The 18,123-nt window shown below is 39.9% G+C and overlaps 1 protein-coding gene across 1 annotated transcript in view; it reads left to right on the top strand.

Annotated features, from left to right (window-relative positions):
* Nucleotides 1-18,123, top strand: part of MACF1 (microtubule actin crosslinking factor 1) — a 311,616-nt gene that overhangs the window by 248,128 nt on the left and 45,365 nt on the right. The window contains exons 59-62 of the mRNA XM_090269163.1: nucleotides 11,386-11,547; nucleotides 11,745-11,915; nucleotides 12,773-12,939; nucleotides 17,872-18,031. Coding sequence (XP_090125289.1) covers nucleotides 11,386-11,547; nucleotides 11,745-11,915; nucleotides 12,773-12,939; nucleotides 17,872-18,031 — 660 coding nt within the window. The remainder of the gene's footprint in view (nucleotides 1-11,385; nucleotides 11,548-11,744; nucleotides 11,916-12,772; nucleotides 12,940-17,871; nucleotides 18,032-18,123) is intronic.

Here is an 18,123-nt window from a genome sequence, read left to right on the forward strand (position 1 = left end):
TTAAAGGACATGATCGGTATAAACCCTCTGCTTCCAACTCTGCTTGGATGAGAAGTGAGTGGAACTAGATATTGAGTAAGACTTGTCAATATCAGATTTGTTTTTTACTAAATTAGAAAGAGCAGTGCTCTTTAAAAAAAAGCCATACAAGGAATTGTTTTGTTTCTTGATTAAATTATACCACTTATCTGCAACTATGAGGCTGCTAGCCTGTGAGGAAAACGCTGTTCCTCTTAGAGCTTCTCTTAGAATGGTTTCAAAGTGGGACTTCCAGGCGTTTCTGGAGGGCAAATCCAGTTGGTGGTTTGGGATTATGAACATGTAAAAGGATATTTAACTTACACAGAATGCATTTTTGGAGAACTCATGAAAAACTTTTAAAAGGTTGATGGTTCATTTTGATTGAAAAAGTATGGGTAAGCCACTCAGCAGGCCAGACTGTTTACGGCAGAACCCCACCTGCCTGGGGAAAGGAGAGGAAGAGGATGGCTATATAGAAGATTGTTATGTTCCACAGCGGTCTATATATGATACAATGAGGATAAATGAACAAATTGACCAGGGGTCGAAGCTTAATCAGACTTCTAAAAGCACCATGGAAAAGATGGAAGGAAGTACTATATCCAGCAATGGTACATTAGGAGCAGCATCTAATGTTTTTGAGTCTAGAGCACCAGAAGGCAAAAGGCTAGATGAGAGGATAATATTTGATGCACTGAAGCTAAGCAGTGATGTGCAGAAGTCGGCACCTGTGCCACCTAGAAGGCGACCAAATGCAGAACGCAAAGACAATGTTAATAGGAGATCATGGAAGTCCTTCATGCCACCCAATTTCCCAGAATTCGCAGAAAGGATGGAAGCTTCTCTCAGTGAGGTTTCAGAAGCCGGTGCTTCAAATCCTTCCTTGCAAGAGAAGAAGGAATCTAGTTCTGTATTAACAGAAAGTTCTAGTCATTTGGACCACAGGGAACCTCAATCAGAGACAGTAACTTTAGAACACGTGTCCAAATCCATAGGTATTCCAGAAGTGCAGGATGTAAAAAACTTAAGTGGAGGCTGCCAAGACTTCAGATTTCAGCAGCACAGTGAGAGCTCTCCCCATGAATTCCAGCCTTTAGAATCAGAAGCTGCAGCAACAAGTGATAACACAGATGTAATGCAGGAACACAGATTCTCAAGTGCAACGTGGCCCAGAGCCATGAAAAGTTTGGCTAAGGGAGGCTTCAGTGAGAAGCAGCACCCCCTCGGGGACACAGCTTGCACTGTGGAAATGCCACCTCTCTCCCCTTGCCTGAGTGAAGAGCTGTTGGATCCAGAATTGCATGTTCTCATAACCCCCAGCCTGAGAGAGAAAACGGAATCAGAACTAAAGTTTGAGGAGGATGAACGATGGATTATGATGGAGGCTGAGGAGGAGTGGGAGGAAGAAAAACTGTCAGAGAGAGAAAAGAGTTTTCTAATAGCAAATGAGAACAAGAACAGCTTGGGAGATATTTTTGAAGAAAGAGACCAAGTAAACACTGTAGCAGTGGTGGAGGGTGGATCCAATTCCTCAGATGCTTTCTTGGAGACTTTTGACGACCTTGCTCTTGGTCAAATTTGTTGCTCTGATGACCTACAGCCAATTGAGAACCATTTGACTTCTGTTTTCAAGGATACACCCCTTGGTTACAGTTGTGTTCTCACAGGTGAGAGTGCCATAGGTGAGCTGAAAAATAGAACTGCCCAGGAGCTAGAGGGTTTTGTATCCGATTTAGAATATGTTGTTGATCCTTTCAATTCAGAGCAGCTCTCTGACACAGATTCAGTGCAGATGTTTCTAGAACTTGAAAAAGAATGTTTATACGAAGGAGCATCTCCTCTAGCTGAGCTGGAGAACCAAGCTTCTTCTGAAGGGCTGGCCCCATCCCAAGATATAGAAAATTCACTTGTAATTGGTCATTTTCCGGGGGCTGCCTTAGAAAAGGAACATGTAGGCGTTTTAAATGTAAGGGTGAAAGACAGTGGTGCTGGATTGGATTGTAAATATTTTAATGCCCTGGATTCTTCTCAGGTGCCTAGTGCTATGGAACTTATTACCCACTTTGATACCATGATGGACACTTTCACTGTTAGTGAGGAGTGTGAAAAAGTGCCTTTTAGCCCTAAGACTTCAGGGGAATTTAAGTTTAGACACCTCTCTGATCTGGAGTCACCAGGAAAGCTAGACCCAGCAGGATTGCCCAACTCTGATTGCAGAGCTCCTCATGAGGAAAACTTGTCAGCATTTGAAGCTGAGCTGGCCAAAGAAAATGGCAGTTTGTCCCAGGTAGACTGCAGTCAAATTGAGGGGAATGTTGAGAGGGTCCCCCTCAGTTCTGCTTTTAGCTATGAACTAACAGATATTACCTCAGGATCTGAAGTAGAGGTGTTATCATATGGTTCACATTTACTAACAGATGAGATTCATTTGGAAAGTGAACAAGGAACTATTAATCAAGAAAACAGTCTGACTTCCTTGGGAAATGTGGACCCTTGTGAATTGTCCACGGAGAAAGTTTATGGTGAGGCACAAGAGCTGGGTTATGAAGCCCAGCTTTTGGAGGACCAAGCCCCAGCACATTTTCATAGAGAGTTCCCAGAGTCAGAGGTTCTGAGTCTGCACCTGCTGGATGGAGGATGGAGATGTACCAGTGATAGAGAGGGAACTGTGAATGATGTAAAACCCAAGCTGGATGTGGCATCACCGAGTGGAGGGGAGACAGAAATGAGAGATTCAGAGTCATTGCTAAATATCTTTCTGGGGGAACAAGTTACCAAGGCTAGTAATACTGAACCAGTTTTGGAGGAATGGATACCCATCCCAGAGAAACCTGCCCCATCTGCTGCAGTGTCCGCAATAATAGAAGATGCCCTAGATGCTGCAGTGTCCACCCCAGAGGGAACTGCTATAGCTGCTGTCACAGTGCCCTTTCCAGAGGAGGATGTGCCAGTTGCTTCAGTGGCCACCATAGAAGCACATGTCCCAACTGTTGCAGTACCTGTTTCTGGGGGGACTGCTCCAGCTGCTGCAGTGCCCACCCCAGAGGAGCCTGTAGCCCCAACTGCTGCAGTGCCCACCTCAGAAGAGCCTACCACCCCAATTGCTGCAATGCCCACCTCAGAGGAGCCTACCACCCCAACTGCTGCAATGCCCACCCCAGAGGAGCCTGCCACCCCAACTGCTGCAATGCCCACCTCAGAGGAGCCTACCACCCCAACTGCTGCAATGCCCACCCCAGAGGAGCCTGCCACCCCAACTGCTGCAATGCCCACCTCAGAGGATCCTGCAGCCCCATCGGCTTCAGGACCCACCCCAGAGGATCTTGCAGCCCTAGCTGCTTCAGGGCCCACCCCAGAGGATCCTGCAGCCCCATCGGCTTCAGGGCCCACCCCAGAGGATCTTGCAGCCCCAGCTGCTTCAGGGCCCACCCCAGAGGATCCTGCAGCCCCATCGGCTTCAGGGCCCACCCCAGAGGATCTTGCAGCCCCAGCTGCTTCAGGGCCCACCCCAGAGGATCCTGCAGCCCCATCGGCTTCAGGGCCCACCCCAGAGGATCCTGCAGCCCCATCGGCTTCAGGGCCCACCCCAGAGGATCCTGCAGCCCCAGCTGCTTCAGTGCTCACCTCAGAGGAATCTGCAGCCCCAGTTGATAAAGTGCCCCTCCCTGAGGATCCCCTCACTCTAGCTTCTGCAGTGCCTGCTGTGGAGGAAGTGTTCCCTGCCGGTGTGCCCTTCCTGGGAAATACTGTCCACACCGATTCAGTGCCTATCTCAGAAGAAGGAACTCCTGTGCTAGAGGCATCTTCATCCACTGTAGTGTGGATCAAGGAGGACCTTGATTCTCCAGCATTTGAAATAAAAGAGGTGACTGGCACAGTGTTGCATGGGAAAGTGTCTCTGGCTGCAACTGATGGATTAAATTCAAATGAGGTAATCATTGCTCATTTTGTTGGGGAAGAATCTGGAGAGTAAAGTGAGATTTGCAAGGTCTGTGGTTTGGTTGTGATTAGGAAGGGCACAGATAGTCCTTTCTTTGGTTCCCTTTGGGGCTGCTCGACTTTTCTAGTCTTTTTATTGAGTTTACAGGGGGAAATCTGTCTTATTTTCATCTAGCAACACTTTATAATTCATATTCCATTTGAATTTGTTTGTTTTTTAATTCAGAGATAACAAAAGCCTAAGGAAGACAGGGATGTGCACAATTGTTGGTTTACATTTTGAAAAAGATTATAAGCAGGAATGGATGATTCTGCTTTTGATGTGAGAATAAGCATCTTCTTTGCTAAAGCATGTTCTTTGCTAAATCAAGGGACTGCTAATTGATCAGTGGTATCAGCACTCAAGTAGAGGGTAGAGTATAGGCTTTGGAGTGAGATCTGGAATACTTCTTAACCACTCTGGGAAAATTAGGTAGATGTCCCATTTGTCAAGGCAGAACCCTGGGAGATATGTGAGGATAAAAATGCAATAACCCATTTAAAGCATCAAGTGTATAAGATTTCAGTCACTGTCAATATTCTCCCCCTTTCCCTTTCAAATAGCTTATGTCGGTTAGTTGAAAGAATTCACCAGAGCATGTTAGGTTAAAGCAATATACAAATGTGTGAATTATAGTTTTTTTAATATAAAAAGCTGTTTATTGAAGCCAGAAAAAGGTAATGTTTTTGAAAAAGAGAGATATTTTAGTCATCTTGTCAAACTCTGTGTCCTGAAGCAAGTCACTTTCCTTTCCTATACCTCTTGTTTCTTAATCTATAAAATAAAGGAATTGGGCTAAATGTTCTGCTGGGTCTCCCATAACTCCAAGATTCTGAAATTCCTAATGTTAGAGAATAGACTGTTAGGAAGCTATTGGGAACAATGTTCACATCCTTGAGCACTCTTAGTCAAAAGAATTTGAGATGGGCAAATTTTACAGTCAGTGCCCCAGTGTTGTTTGGTCAGTGGTAAGCAGTGGAGTGAAGGAGTTAGAAATCTGATCTAATCTAATACAATCAGGAATTATTGAGTGAGGAGGTGGTTTTGGTTTTATACCGTTCTTAGGACCCAGAACAGTACCTTCCTTGTAGTGGGCATTCACTGTTAACTGACTGAGTGGGTGAGTATCAATCTCCTGAATATTAATGGATGCTTCAAGAAAGATGGGTCCTGCCCTGGCCAGGTAGCTCAGTTGATTAGAGCATCATCTCAGTATGCCAAGGTTGCAGGTTTGATCCTTGATCAGGACACATACAAGAATCAACCAATGAAGGCATAAATAAGTGGAACAACAAATTGATGGGTTTTTTCTCTTTTTCTCTCACACACTCTCCCTTCCTCTCTCTAAAATCATCTTAAAAAAAAATAAAAAAGGAAAGAAAGAAAGGTGGGTTCTTTCATCCACCCCATTGTAGAGCCTTTCAGGGCAGCCCTAGGTGGCCCGAGTACCATTTAAACATGACGCTACCAGCAACAAAAAATCATTTTGATGGTGGGTCATAGTCTGCCAATTTTGCCACAGATCTTCCTGAGGTGGTGGTGGTGTCACCTTGGGCTTCACCAATTATTTTGTAAGGTATCATCCTATCAAATTAGAATGCATCACCTTTCAGATTGATGAACTTGATACAGTTTTCTGAGTTTTAGTGAATTTGGGATTAACACCAAGGTCCCAGTAGCCTGTCCAAAGTCACTGGTATTATTGGTTATACAGAATATTTTTAGTGTAAAGCCTACAGCAATAATCAGTGAAATACAGAAATTAAATTTATAAGGAGCCAGTCAAATCTGCATAAAGGAAAAAATTTCAGGGAAACCTTTAATATGAGTCTTGGGATTGCTGATTCCTCATCTACAGAACGAGTAGATGGAGCTAGGTAATTTCTAAGGATCCTTCCAGTTATAGTAGGTAGTCATTTTATGACACCATTGCCTGTTATAAATGACAGGAGAAGGAACTGGTAGCCCAGCCACAAGGTGGTTCATCATCTTCAAAGTGCAGTTGCTTTATGGAATATCTGGAAGCAATATAACTACATCTCTGTACAAAAGAACTAATTCATAGCCAGGAGTGTTAACCAATAAGAATTATAGAGAAGCTATTTTGAAAATATTTATTGAAGCAAAACACACATCATTATAGAGGTAACAGGAGTAGAGAAATTTTGCTAAAATGGTGAGAAAATTTTTCCAAGATGAGAAATGTATGGATTTCATTTCTTCCAAAAGGGTTTCTAGAGGCAGTTGAACCTGTCGTTTTTATATGTAAACACTCAGAATGTGACAACTTGTTATACCCAGAACAATTTAGAGTGAACTGCTTTAGAGACTCTCTCTGCGTGTATATATATATGTATATACACAAATGTACACATGTGTACATGGTTTAAATAGATATAAGCTTCCTAATTATGAGAGTTTTGTAGAAGTAGCAATATTTCAGAATTTGTTTGCTCTTTCTATAGTGGGATCTAGGCCCTCTGAGAGCAATCTGTGGTTATTTAAATGCTTTTCTTATTTATAGACTTTCTTATTTTTATTTCCAATCACTGAGGGAGAAGAAAACCTTTGGTATAAAAAAGGGTTCTATAAAATTAAGATTTGCCCAAAAAGTCTTTAAGCAAAAATTGGAAAGCCTCATAATCTCAGTTCAGTGTGTGAATGCTTAGCTGATCAGCAGAACCTTCATGGGTTTGTTTGCTTTCCCTAACACCATTTCTGTACAATGATCATTTATTCAGTGGATAAAAATTCATTGCCACCTACTCTGTGCCAGGTACTGGGGCTTCTGCAATGAATAAAATTGGCACAATCCCTGCCTTTGTGGAACTTAGTGTAGAGTAGGTAAACATTAAGCAAAAATGACACAAATACATAGCTACAGATTGTGACAGATGCTTGAATAAAAAATAAAGACTATGATAAGAAATAAGAGGGATATTTAATTTCACTTGTGGTTTCAGGGAAAGGATTTTAAAACTAAAGTTTGGTAGATAAATAGTAGTTATTTAGGCAAAGGGTCAGAGGGAATAGCATTCCAGACAAAGGAAATGGAAGCTGGGAAGAACTTGGCATGTTAGAACTGAAAGGCCAAGTGGCTAGACCACAGTGAACATGGATTCTGGAAGAATGCCTTGAAGTGAATCTAGACAGGTTGGCAGGGGTCAGATGATAACAGTGACTGAGAAAGACATCCTCAAAAGCATCTGCACCTTAAAAACTATGAGAGGCTATTGGAAGATTTTAAGTAGGTGAATGAAATTATTTCATCTACTTTTTTTTTCTTTTTTTTAAAACCACTGTAATCAAAATTACTATTCAATGGCACTAATACAGCTGAAGGTGCTCATGGTGACATTGCATAAGGTTTCCTGCCTTCTAGCTTCTTATCTAAACAGAAGTGTCTACCTGCTTGTTTCTTCCTCCTTTCTGGGGGGAAATCCACTACAGGCCATTTACCCAAATAAACCTCTTAATGCATTTAATTCTATTTTTTGGACATTTGAGTTTTCCTCAGAAATGGCAGGGTGGGTATTAGGTATCCACCTCCCCCACCAGCCAAGTAAATTCCTGCAGCCAGGGCATTTCTGTTGACTCTGAAATCTTCAAAAACTATAGAAAGAGAAAGAAAGAACATCAAGTGTTGATGTTGAGCAGTAGCACAGAGTGGCCCCCGAACCTGCCAGGCCAGCAGCCTGTGTCTGGACAGTCTTGAGGTGTTAGAGAATGAGGGCTTGTAAGGGTTGATCATGAGCCAGTGTGGGGTGGCACCTGGGTGGCAGGCTGCAGAGAGGGCAACCTACAGTTTGTCCAGGAAGGATGCCATCCTTCAGGCCTTTGCATTTGTGTGTCTTGGCCACCACCTGGCTGGGGCACTAGTATTATTGAAGGGGTTCGGGCAGGACCTGCAAGTGGTCAAACACATACTGCGGTAAGGCCAAAGGACTCCTTAAAAGGCAGGTAACCCTTTACCACAAACATGGCGGTGCTGACCACCTGGGATTCCTCAAAGATGTGTCCCTGCTTTCTGTTGAGGACACCATAGATACCACCAACCACTTGTTCTGGACACTGAATTTCCACAAGGTAGATGGGTTCCATGAGCTCATTTACATTTTTTAAAGATTACTCTCAGCTTCCATGCCCAGTGTGGCTCAGTAGGTTGGGTGTCGTTCCACAAAGCGAAAGGCTGCCGGTTTGATTCCTAGTCAGGGCACCATGCCTGGGTTGTGGTTTTGGTCCTTAATTGGGGTACATGTAAGAGACAACCGATTGATGTTTCTCTCTCACATCGATGTTTCTCTCCTTCCCTTCCCCTCTCTAAAAATAAAGTCTTTCAAAAAACAAAAAAGATTACTCTCAGCTTCAAGATACAGAAAACCGGTCCACACTGACAGTAAATATTCTCAACATTATTTGGGATTTATAAATCTCAGATTTCTTTTGTCTTATATTTTATGATTTGTAGTATAGTAGATTATTGGCATAAATAAATAAAACACTGGGTGGTTTGCTTTTTTTTTTAAATCACACTGGCTACAGTGTGTAGAACAGAATTAGGAGACCAAGGGCAGAGTAGAGAGACCTACTAGGCTAGTGCAGTTACCCAGGTTGCTTGGATTTAGAGAGATGTAAGTAGGTTTGAAGACAGTTGAATGGATTTAAGATATATATTGGAGGTAGAATCAATGAGACCTGAGGAGATGTTAAGGATGGCTTCTAGGTGCTGGTTTATACAATTGACTGGATGGGGACAGTAGTAAATTGTTGATTTAGGGAAGAACAGGTTTGGGGGAAGAGGAAAGTAGGAAGTACTGTTCAATTTTAGAATGGTTAGGTTCAAGAAGCCTGTGATTTATTTTTATGGCAATATTAAGAATTAGTTGGATATATAGTTTTAAAGTCACTAGTGTTTATTATGGTTAATAATTTAAAGCCATCAGAATGAATAGAATTGCCCAGAAGAGTATAGAATGAGAAGAGGCCTGGGACACTTAACATTTGGAGGTCTAGAAGAGAAAGAGGAAGAACACAAAGGACATCAAAAAGGATCAGGATGAAAACTGAGAGAATATGGTATTACCAAAGATAAAAGTGTTTTAAGACATTCTTCGGGAAATTTTCTGTTTTATGTCCCTATTGTATCTTACATTCTTGCAATAATTTTTACTAGTGTTTGCTCTGGGAAATGTCTACCAGCCCTGGTTAGTTAATAACATGGCACAGTCCCATTGAAATACTAAGGAGTCGGAATTTTAATGTGTCTTAAAGCTCTGGGTTTTCAAAACAGCTTTATTTGGGAGCTGAGAGAAGGGAGCAAGTGTTTTCAGATTTACTTTCTTTAAAATTCTGTTCTCTTGTGTTCAAAATAAATATTTAGATAGCATTTACTTAGAGGTGCTTTCATATTTTTAACCTTATGAAAAAAGATGAGAAAAATACCCATACTCTATCAACACAATCCATAGAGAAGAGCTGGAAACAAAGGAAAAAATCTAATGCTTCTTTAGAAAACGTTCATGAAGTAAATTCAAATTTTAAAAAAGGAATTAGCTCTTAAAGATTTAAGATATTTAAATGTTTACTTTTCTGTGCCATTCACATCGCTATTTAATAGTTTCTTGCCAAGGAGGATATAGTCTATTAGTACAGCAGGCACTAGCCACATGTGTCTAGTGTGGCTGAGGAACCGAATTTTTAGTTAATTGAAATAACCACATGGAGTTGCTGGCTACCATATTAGCACAGAAAGAATGTAAATGTCACTCATCATGAGACAGGATTTGATTATTGGTGAAAGGGGGGCTCTTACACTCAACATATTCCCCTCTGTACCTTTGTCTTTCTGCTTTCGTTGCTTTTCTAACCCCACCCCACTACCACCATTTTATTGCACCCAGGCAACTTAAAACGTGGGAGGTGTGTTTTGTTTTGGTTTTTTGTTTGTTTATTTTGTTTTGTTTTGTTTTGTTTTTTCCCCTCTGCTCTGATTTTTCTTCAGTAAAAACATCTTTAATACAAAATGTAATCAGCACTTGCTTTTTCTGGGAACCATGCCGTTGTGAGGAAACAGTCATTTTTAGCTGAACTGCCTTGTTGTATTGCCTAACAAAATATGGTGCGATCAAATTATAGTATAAAATGAAGCCCACTGGTAATTACCTTTGTAACCTTCCTTTTTTAGTGTTCCCTGGGGCTTTTCCTCCCTGGTGACTCACTTATCCAGCTTTCTTTCTAGAATCTGTTTCCTAATCCTAGTGTGAGCTGTGGTCTTATATAGGCCAAAATTACTCTTACCCAGACTTAAAAAAAATAACATTTATTTTTGTCCTCTTCTATTTTCTGTCATCCGTCAGTCTTAATAGACTCACCTGTTTCACTTTTTATGGAAGAAAAAAAGAATGGAAAAAATATCTAGATTAGTGGGATATGACTTGATTTTTATCCTCTGATGATTGGAAGAAATTTGATCGCAGAGAAAAATATTTATTTCATTTTTTTTCCTTAGAGTGGCAAAAGTACTAGTCTCTCCTTGTTTCCTTTAGAAAATTCTAAGTCATTATAGAGCTTAACTGCAGTAGAAACACGCACATTGCTTGTTATGCTTGTTCACGTTGTTTTCAAGTCCTGTTGGTTTGTAGTGAACATGGATATACAGCTTCGTTTTTAAAATATGTATATCTGCATCTTACTCAGAGTTATGTGTCTGAAGTTGTTAAGGACATTTCCCAGTATTATTGGCCTGTTTCCCTTTGTAATCAGAGAATATTGTTTCAAGATTATTGTCTGTGTGTGGTCTGTGGCCCTAGAACAGAATGGAGTTAAATGGCTTCAGGGGGATTAAGCTATGAGGTTGGCATCTTTCATACCGTTAATATGTTTTGGCTGAGTTATTAGTCCTAGTCAGAGAAGAGCATTTCATATATCAGTGGTCACTTAAAGCTATCCCCCAAGGTATTTTTAATCTTAAGTAGTAGTCATTTAGTATCATTCTTCCCTTTTTGGATTGATGTGATATATATATATATATATATATATATATATATATATATATCACATTTACTTCTATGATATCTGAGGCTGATGCTTCTGTCTTCTCTGCAGATCTTTGCATTAAAAATTAAGCAAACAGATGAGAAAAACATAAGTCATCGATTGGGTTAAAGACCTAAGTAGTGCCATAACTATGTAATTACTTGTCCATAGGAGGCTGTTGAAATATGAAATGTTTCCTTGATAGTTCCTTGTATAAATGGCTAGTTTTCACTTTTTATCCCTGCCCTCCTTTGTTAAATCATAAATTTCCCAAGAATAACCTGTCACTGTGAGGCATAGAGGGTCTGATTGCCTTTAGACTAAATCATCTTTGGCTTACAATTATCTAGATGTTTCAGAAAGAACAGGTGGATCCTCTTCAGATGAAATTACAGCAGGTGAATGGACTTGGCCAGGGATTGATTCAGAGTGCTGGAAAAAACTGTGATGTGCAGGGTTTGGAACATGATATGGAAGAGATCAATGCACGATGGAACACACTGAATAAAAAGGTAAGTGGTGGGGTGTGTGTGCAGGGGATAATAAGTGTGCTGGGAATGGAAGGCAAAGAAAAGAAACATCTAAGTCTAAGGTTTTCCTGAATATAAACGAAAATTTAGCAGTTGCAATCAGTAGTTACGAAAAGGGGTCAGGAGTAATTTAAAAAGCTCTCGCCTTCTCATAATGAGCCTCCGTGTCTGTGATACAGGTTGCACAAAGAATTGCACAACTACAGGAGGCTTTGTTGCATTGTGGGAAGTTTCAAGATGCCTTGGAGCCGTTACTCAGCTGGTTGGCAGACACTGAGGAGCTCATAGCCAATCAGAAACCTCCATCTGCTGAGTACAAAGTGGTGAAAGCACAGATCCAAGAACAGAAGGTAAGTGAGAATGTTGGAACAGTGAACTGTAATAGCCGCAGGGAGTGGCAGACAACACATTTGCTTATAGTTTAAGGAGCATGTTCAGGAGTTTTAGTAGAATCCTCACATGTTTTATGTGATCCTGAAAAGACAGACAAATGTATCATCTTACTTTAATGTACTAGCTTACTGTGGCATGTATTGGATTGAACTATTTTACTTGTTCATGTATCCTATTTCAATGTTTCAGTCACAGCTTAAAAGGTTTTTGGTGTTTTCAGAGTCAGCAATATTCTAAATAATGTGTATGTCGTGTATAAGGTTCTATCTAGATATGGGGTTTTGTGGCTTAATTTTCGTTTCAGTGCATTTTTTTTCTGGTTCAAAATACGTTTTCTCTTAGTCGTGTAATGGGAGTCACTCCTCCGTTTAAAAGCAAGTGTATGGCCCTGACTGGTGTGGCTCAGTTGGTTGGGCATCATCCCGCAAAGCGGAAGGTTGCTAGTTCGATTCCTGGTCAGGGCACAAGCCTGGGTTGTGAGTTCAGTCACCGATTGGCGTGCATATAAGAGGCCACAGATAGGCAACCAATCAGTGTTTCTCTCCCTTTCTTTCTCCCGCCTTTCTCCTCTCACAAAAATAAATAAAATCTTTTTTTGAAAAAAACCAAGTATATGAAAAGTTTATATGGATGGTAGGAACTATGCTATATATCTTATGTTTTTGCCTCAAGGTGGAAAAAACAACTTCTGTTACTCAATTAAACTTAGGATTTGGTAGGGTGGGGATGTGGGAATTTTTTTTTTTTTTTTTAATTTCAAATTTTAAAGTGAACCCATGTTATCTTTCATTCTCTTTAAACATGTGTATAATAGTTGCTCCAGCGACTCTTAGATGATCGAAGGGCCACGGTAGACATGCTTCAAGCAGAAGGAGGCAGAATAGCCCAGTCAGCTGAGCTGGCTGATAGAGAGAAAATCACTGGACAGTTGGAGAGTCTGGAAAGTAGATGGACGGGACTGCTCAGCAAGGCAGCAGCCAGGTAAGGCCAGAGGGGCTTTGAGAATTGGTCAGAAAAGGTTTGCTGTGTCTTGTTTTTGATTTGCTATCACTGAGGTGCTCTAAAAGCTCCTGGATGCTTTGTGCAGTGCTTTAGAAGGTGTTTAATGGCTTCTATCTTGAAGAGGGATACATTCTTAGAAATGATCCTCATAACCAGAATAACTCCCAGGAAATGAGCCTTGCTCCTCCATAAATTTCTAACTCATTGCTCTATGTTATTCTGCTGCAGAATAATCGTGGCTCCAAATGACAAGACAGGCTCCTACAATCCACCCAGTTACTTTCTGAGTGTTTGAAACGGATTTTTTCCCTTCATATTTATGAATGTTTTTGATACTTGGGATTGAAATTTATACTTCATTTCTGTCAGCTTATTCTAATACTAGATATTTTTGCATCAAGGATCTTGTCTGTGATTCTGTTAAATATTTGTGCATTGAAGAAATACACAAACTTTACTTTCTTCAATAAATGGCCAAAAGGCAGTACACTTTTCTCCTCCAAGGCAGTGCTTTCTTTTTCTATAGCTATAAGTTACCCCAATGTCACTTGAGCTTAATAAGTCCCATGGATATCTTTACTTTTAGCCTATATAGTCCCCAGTTTTATTAATACAGTAGTCTCTATATCGCGGGTCACTTATCGCAGCCTCACTGTATCGCGGGATTTTTTAAAATATTATATTATTTATCGCAGATTTTTCGCTATATCACAGGATTTTGCAGTATTGTATACGCATGTTGTTAAAGTTACGTAGGTTTAAGAGTATAGAATATGTTTAAGAACATAACTAGTGTTTATAAAAGTGTGGAAAAGGTTAATAAGGGAGTGGGAAAGGTTAATAAGGGACTGGGAACGGTTTATAAGTGTGTGGGAAGGGTTTATAAAGCCTTAAAATATATATAAACACTAAAATAAATGTAAGGTTCCTACTTTGCAGATTTTCACCTATTGCAGGGCTCTAGAACGTAACACCCATGATAAGTGAGGGAATACTGTAAATGCTAGCTAATTAGACATCAATATGAGATTAGTAGAGTTGATCATTTATTATTGTAATCTTTCAGTTGTCTAGGTAGCCAATGGCAGTCTTCAAATAACTTCCTCTTCAGTCTCTTTACTTCAACTTGCTCATCGCTTACTTATTTTTTTTCTGAGTTATAAAGTTCAGTTTATTTTTACATTCAGATAGCACTGCTTTTCTTCTCCCTCTATTTCCAACAATATTGCCATTAACCTTTTTGTTACCTAGACTTAAAACGTCAGTACTGTTATTACCCTTCCTTCCCTCCCGCCCCAGCTTTGTGTCTCACATCTTCCAGGATGCTAAATTCTGTACATTTTACTTCTACAGGGTCTTCCCACTAAACATACCTCAGTTCATGACTTAGCACTTCTCACTTGGGCTAGTTCACCTGAGGTGGCTTTCTAATCACTCATCACTCTACTGCCACTTACCCTAGGCCTTTACCGCTTTGCATGCTTAAAAACATTTAATGACTCCCTGTTGCCTATAAATAAAATCTAAACTATTTAACTACATTCAAAGCTTTCTACTATTGGGCCTTAACCTACCTTTCTTAGTTTCCACTATTCTATTCAGTCCTTATGTTATAAAAGAAAATCATAATTTTTCTTCTGTGTCTTCTGTCAGTTTCCTAATTTCTGTCTTTGTTGTTGGTGGTGCATCTTCCATGAAATATTTTTGGCCATCTTCCCTTCTGTGAAGCTTGGTTTCATTCCCCAAGCATTCCTCCTAACTGCCATAATAACAATACCTTGTACTGTGGTCATTATTTTATGTAGTACTTAACTTCTGGGTCCATAACCTCATTAAAGTCATGATTTGTTTCTAATGTATCTTTTTATGACTTACCTTCTACCCTACCCAATTCATCCTCCTAGTCTAACTCAGTTTCTAGGCCATTGTTTTAAAGAAAAATGTCAAGAACAGCTCCACTTGTTATATAGATATTCTAGACTTTAAAAAAAAATTTTTAGTATATTTTATCAGTTATGTTGTTACAGTAGTTCCAATTTCTTTTCCCTTAGCTCCCCTCTGCCCAGTACCCCCCTCCCCCCACCCCTTAGTTAATGTCCATGGGTTGTGCAGATACGTTCTTTGGCTTCACCCTCTCCTATATTATTCTTAACTTCCCCCTGTCTTTTTTGTACCAACCAATTATGCTTTTTAATCCCTGCACCATTTCTCCCCCTTCCCTCTCCCAGCTGATAATGATAACCCTCCAGATGATCCCCATATCTATGATTCTGTTCTTGTTCTGGTTGGTTGTTTTTGTTTTTAGATTCTGTTGTTGATAGTTCTGACTTTGTTGGCATTTTAATGTTCATAGTTTTGATCCTCTTTTTCTTAAATAAGTCCCTTTACCATTTCATATAATAATGGCTTGGTGATGATGAATCCCTTTAGCTTTACCTTGTCTGGGAAGCACTTCATCTGCCCTTCCACTCTAAATAATAGCTTTGCTGGATAGAGTAATCTTGGTTGTAGGTCCTTGTTTTTCATCGCTTTGAATACTTCTTGCCAGTCCCTTCTTGCCTGTGAAGTTTCTTTTGAGAAATCAGCTGATAGTCTTATAGGAACCCCTTTGTAGGTAACTCTTCTCTTGCTGCTTTTAAGATTCTCTTTTTATCTTTAAACTTTGGCATTTTAATGATGTTGTGTCTTGGTGTGGTCCCCTTGGGGCCCATCTTCTCTGGGACTCTGTGCTTCCTGGACTTGTATGTCTATTTCCTTTGCCAAATTTGGGGAGTTTTCCTTCATTATTTTCTCACATAAGCTTTCAATTTCTTGCTCTTCCTATTCTCTTTCTGGCACCCCTATGAATCGGATATTGGCACGTTTAAAGTTGTCCCAGAGGTTTCTAAGCCTCTTCTCATTTTTTTCAATTCTTGTTTCCTCATTCTGTACCGGTTGACTGTTTATTTCTTCCTTATGTTCCAAATCATTAATGTGAACCCCAGTTTCCTTCCCTTCACCACTGGTTTTGTGTGAATTTTCCTTCGTTTCATTAGCATAGCCTTCACTTCGTCCCTTATATGTTTTCTGTACTTAAACATATCTGTCAAGTCTGTGAGCATCTTTATCACCAGTGTTTTGAACTCTTCATCTGTTAGGTTGGCTATCTCCTCAGTGCTTAGTTCTGTCACTGGAACTTTGATCTGTTCCCTCTTTTGGGCCATACCTCTCTGTCTCCTCATCTTGACAAGCTCCTGTGTTTGCCTCTGTGTCTTACGTAGAGCTATCGCACCTGTCTGGATGAGTATTTCTTCTTTATATCTTTGTTCGTTGGACTTCCATCCAGCTCAGCTTTCTGGAATTTCTGGTTGTCTCTAGTTTTGAGGTAATTATATTCCTTCTTAGTTGTGGAGGGAGACGCAGTGTGTCTACCTATGCCTCCATCATGGCCAGAAGTCCCTAAAGACTTATTTAAATTTTTAATACTAGATTTTTGCTGCCTCTACATTATTTTAGTTATTCCCTCTGCTACCTCAAGAACTGTATACATTAAGTTCTTCAGACTTTCAGATTTCAAAATTAGAGATGAGTCAGAAAGACATAGAAGTTAGGGGTAATTTTTAATGAAATTCTGTTTTAATATTAATCTTTAAAATAATATGTTTAGGTGTATTAATTAAAGATATTTGAAGGCTGGCATAATGAAACTAAGAAAGATTCTATACTTTATGTTGACACTTAAAAATGGCATCTAAAAATGTTTTATATTCAAACATAATTGAATTTTCAGATAATTAAAATGGCAAATCTTTATATTTAGATAATTTCTTATTAAAATAAGTTTGTCCAGGACCTGGCTGGGTAGCTTAGTTGCTTAGAGTATCGTCCCAATATACCAAGGTTATGGGTTCTATCTCTAGTCAAGGCACATACAAGAAGAAACCAGTGAATGCCTAAATAAGTGGAACAACAGGTCAATCAATCTCTCTCCTCCCCCGTGTCCCTCTCTCCTCCCCTTCCTCCTTCCTTCCCTCCATGCCACGCACCCCCATCCTCCCGCTTTCTCTCTCTCTCAGAATTTTTTTTTAAGTTTGTTCATAGGGCCTGGCACAAAGTAAGCTGTTCAGTAACGGTTTGCAGAACTAAAGTGCGTCCTCTATTCCTGGGCCTTTTCAAATGACCTGGCATATAGTCTGTTCTTAATGATTCAAAGTCATCATCATGACCTTTATTATTAATATGCATACTAATAGTGTTCTGTGGTGGTTTTTCTGATTAGACTGCCTCCAACATTCTGCTGTTTGTGTTGACAAATTTAGCTCTAGTCTGAGGTCTTTCGTTTTTGGGGGGTTTTTTTGCCTTAAATCTAGATTCAGAGTTATGTTCTGGGGCTTGAAATTACTAGAAGTCTTAACTGGATTTAGAGAGATGGGTAGGGAGTTCTGATTTATAGTCTGACTGTTCTTTTCAAATGCTCTCTTCTCTTCATTCACAAGTGAAGGTAGTACTGAAAGAGAAAAAAATGAGGACTGATGATTTTTCAACTCCTTTAAACTTTATTTTGGTTTCATGTTCAGATGATGCATAAATATTCCATAGGAGAAAGAGCATTAGAAGGTCTGATTCTTATCCTCATTGTACTGCTTCTACTCACTAGGTGCCTTGGACAAATCCTTCTTTTGGCCTTTAGGTTCATTTCTCTTTTGTAATCATGGGATAATTATTCTGCCTACACTACAAGGTATAACAAAACCAAAATAATGTAATGCTCATGAAAACCTTTAAAACAGTAAAGTGCTATATGTGTATGTGCTGTTTACTATTGATATTTAAAACGTACCTGGTAAATATTGGTCTTTTACTAAATACAGTACCGTTATCCATTTTAATGTGACTTTTCGCCATAACAGCTTATTCTGTATACTTGTGTAGGCAAAAACAGCTGGAGGATATCCTGGTTCTGGCCAAACAATTCCATGAGACAGCTGAGCCTATTTCTGACTTCTTATCTGTCACAGAGAAAAAGCTTGCTAACTCAGAACCTGTTGGCACTCAGACTGCCAAAATACAGCAGCAGATCATTCGGCACAAGGTAGGAAGTAGTTATGGTAAATGAAAACAAAGAACTGGAATCAGAGGTCCTGGAATTTAGAAAACTGCCTGCAACATACGAGAAATGTGTTT

This window comes from Furipterus horrens, unplaced genomic scaffold, assembly GCF_987537825.1.
Source record: "Furipterus horrens unplaced genomic scaffold, mFurHor1.1.pri manual_scaffold_3, whole genome shotgun sequence".
NCBI lineage: Eukaryota > Metazoa > Chordata > Mammalia > Chiroptera > Furipteridae > Furipterus > Furipterus horrens.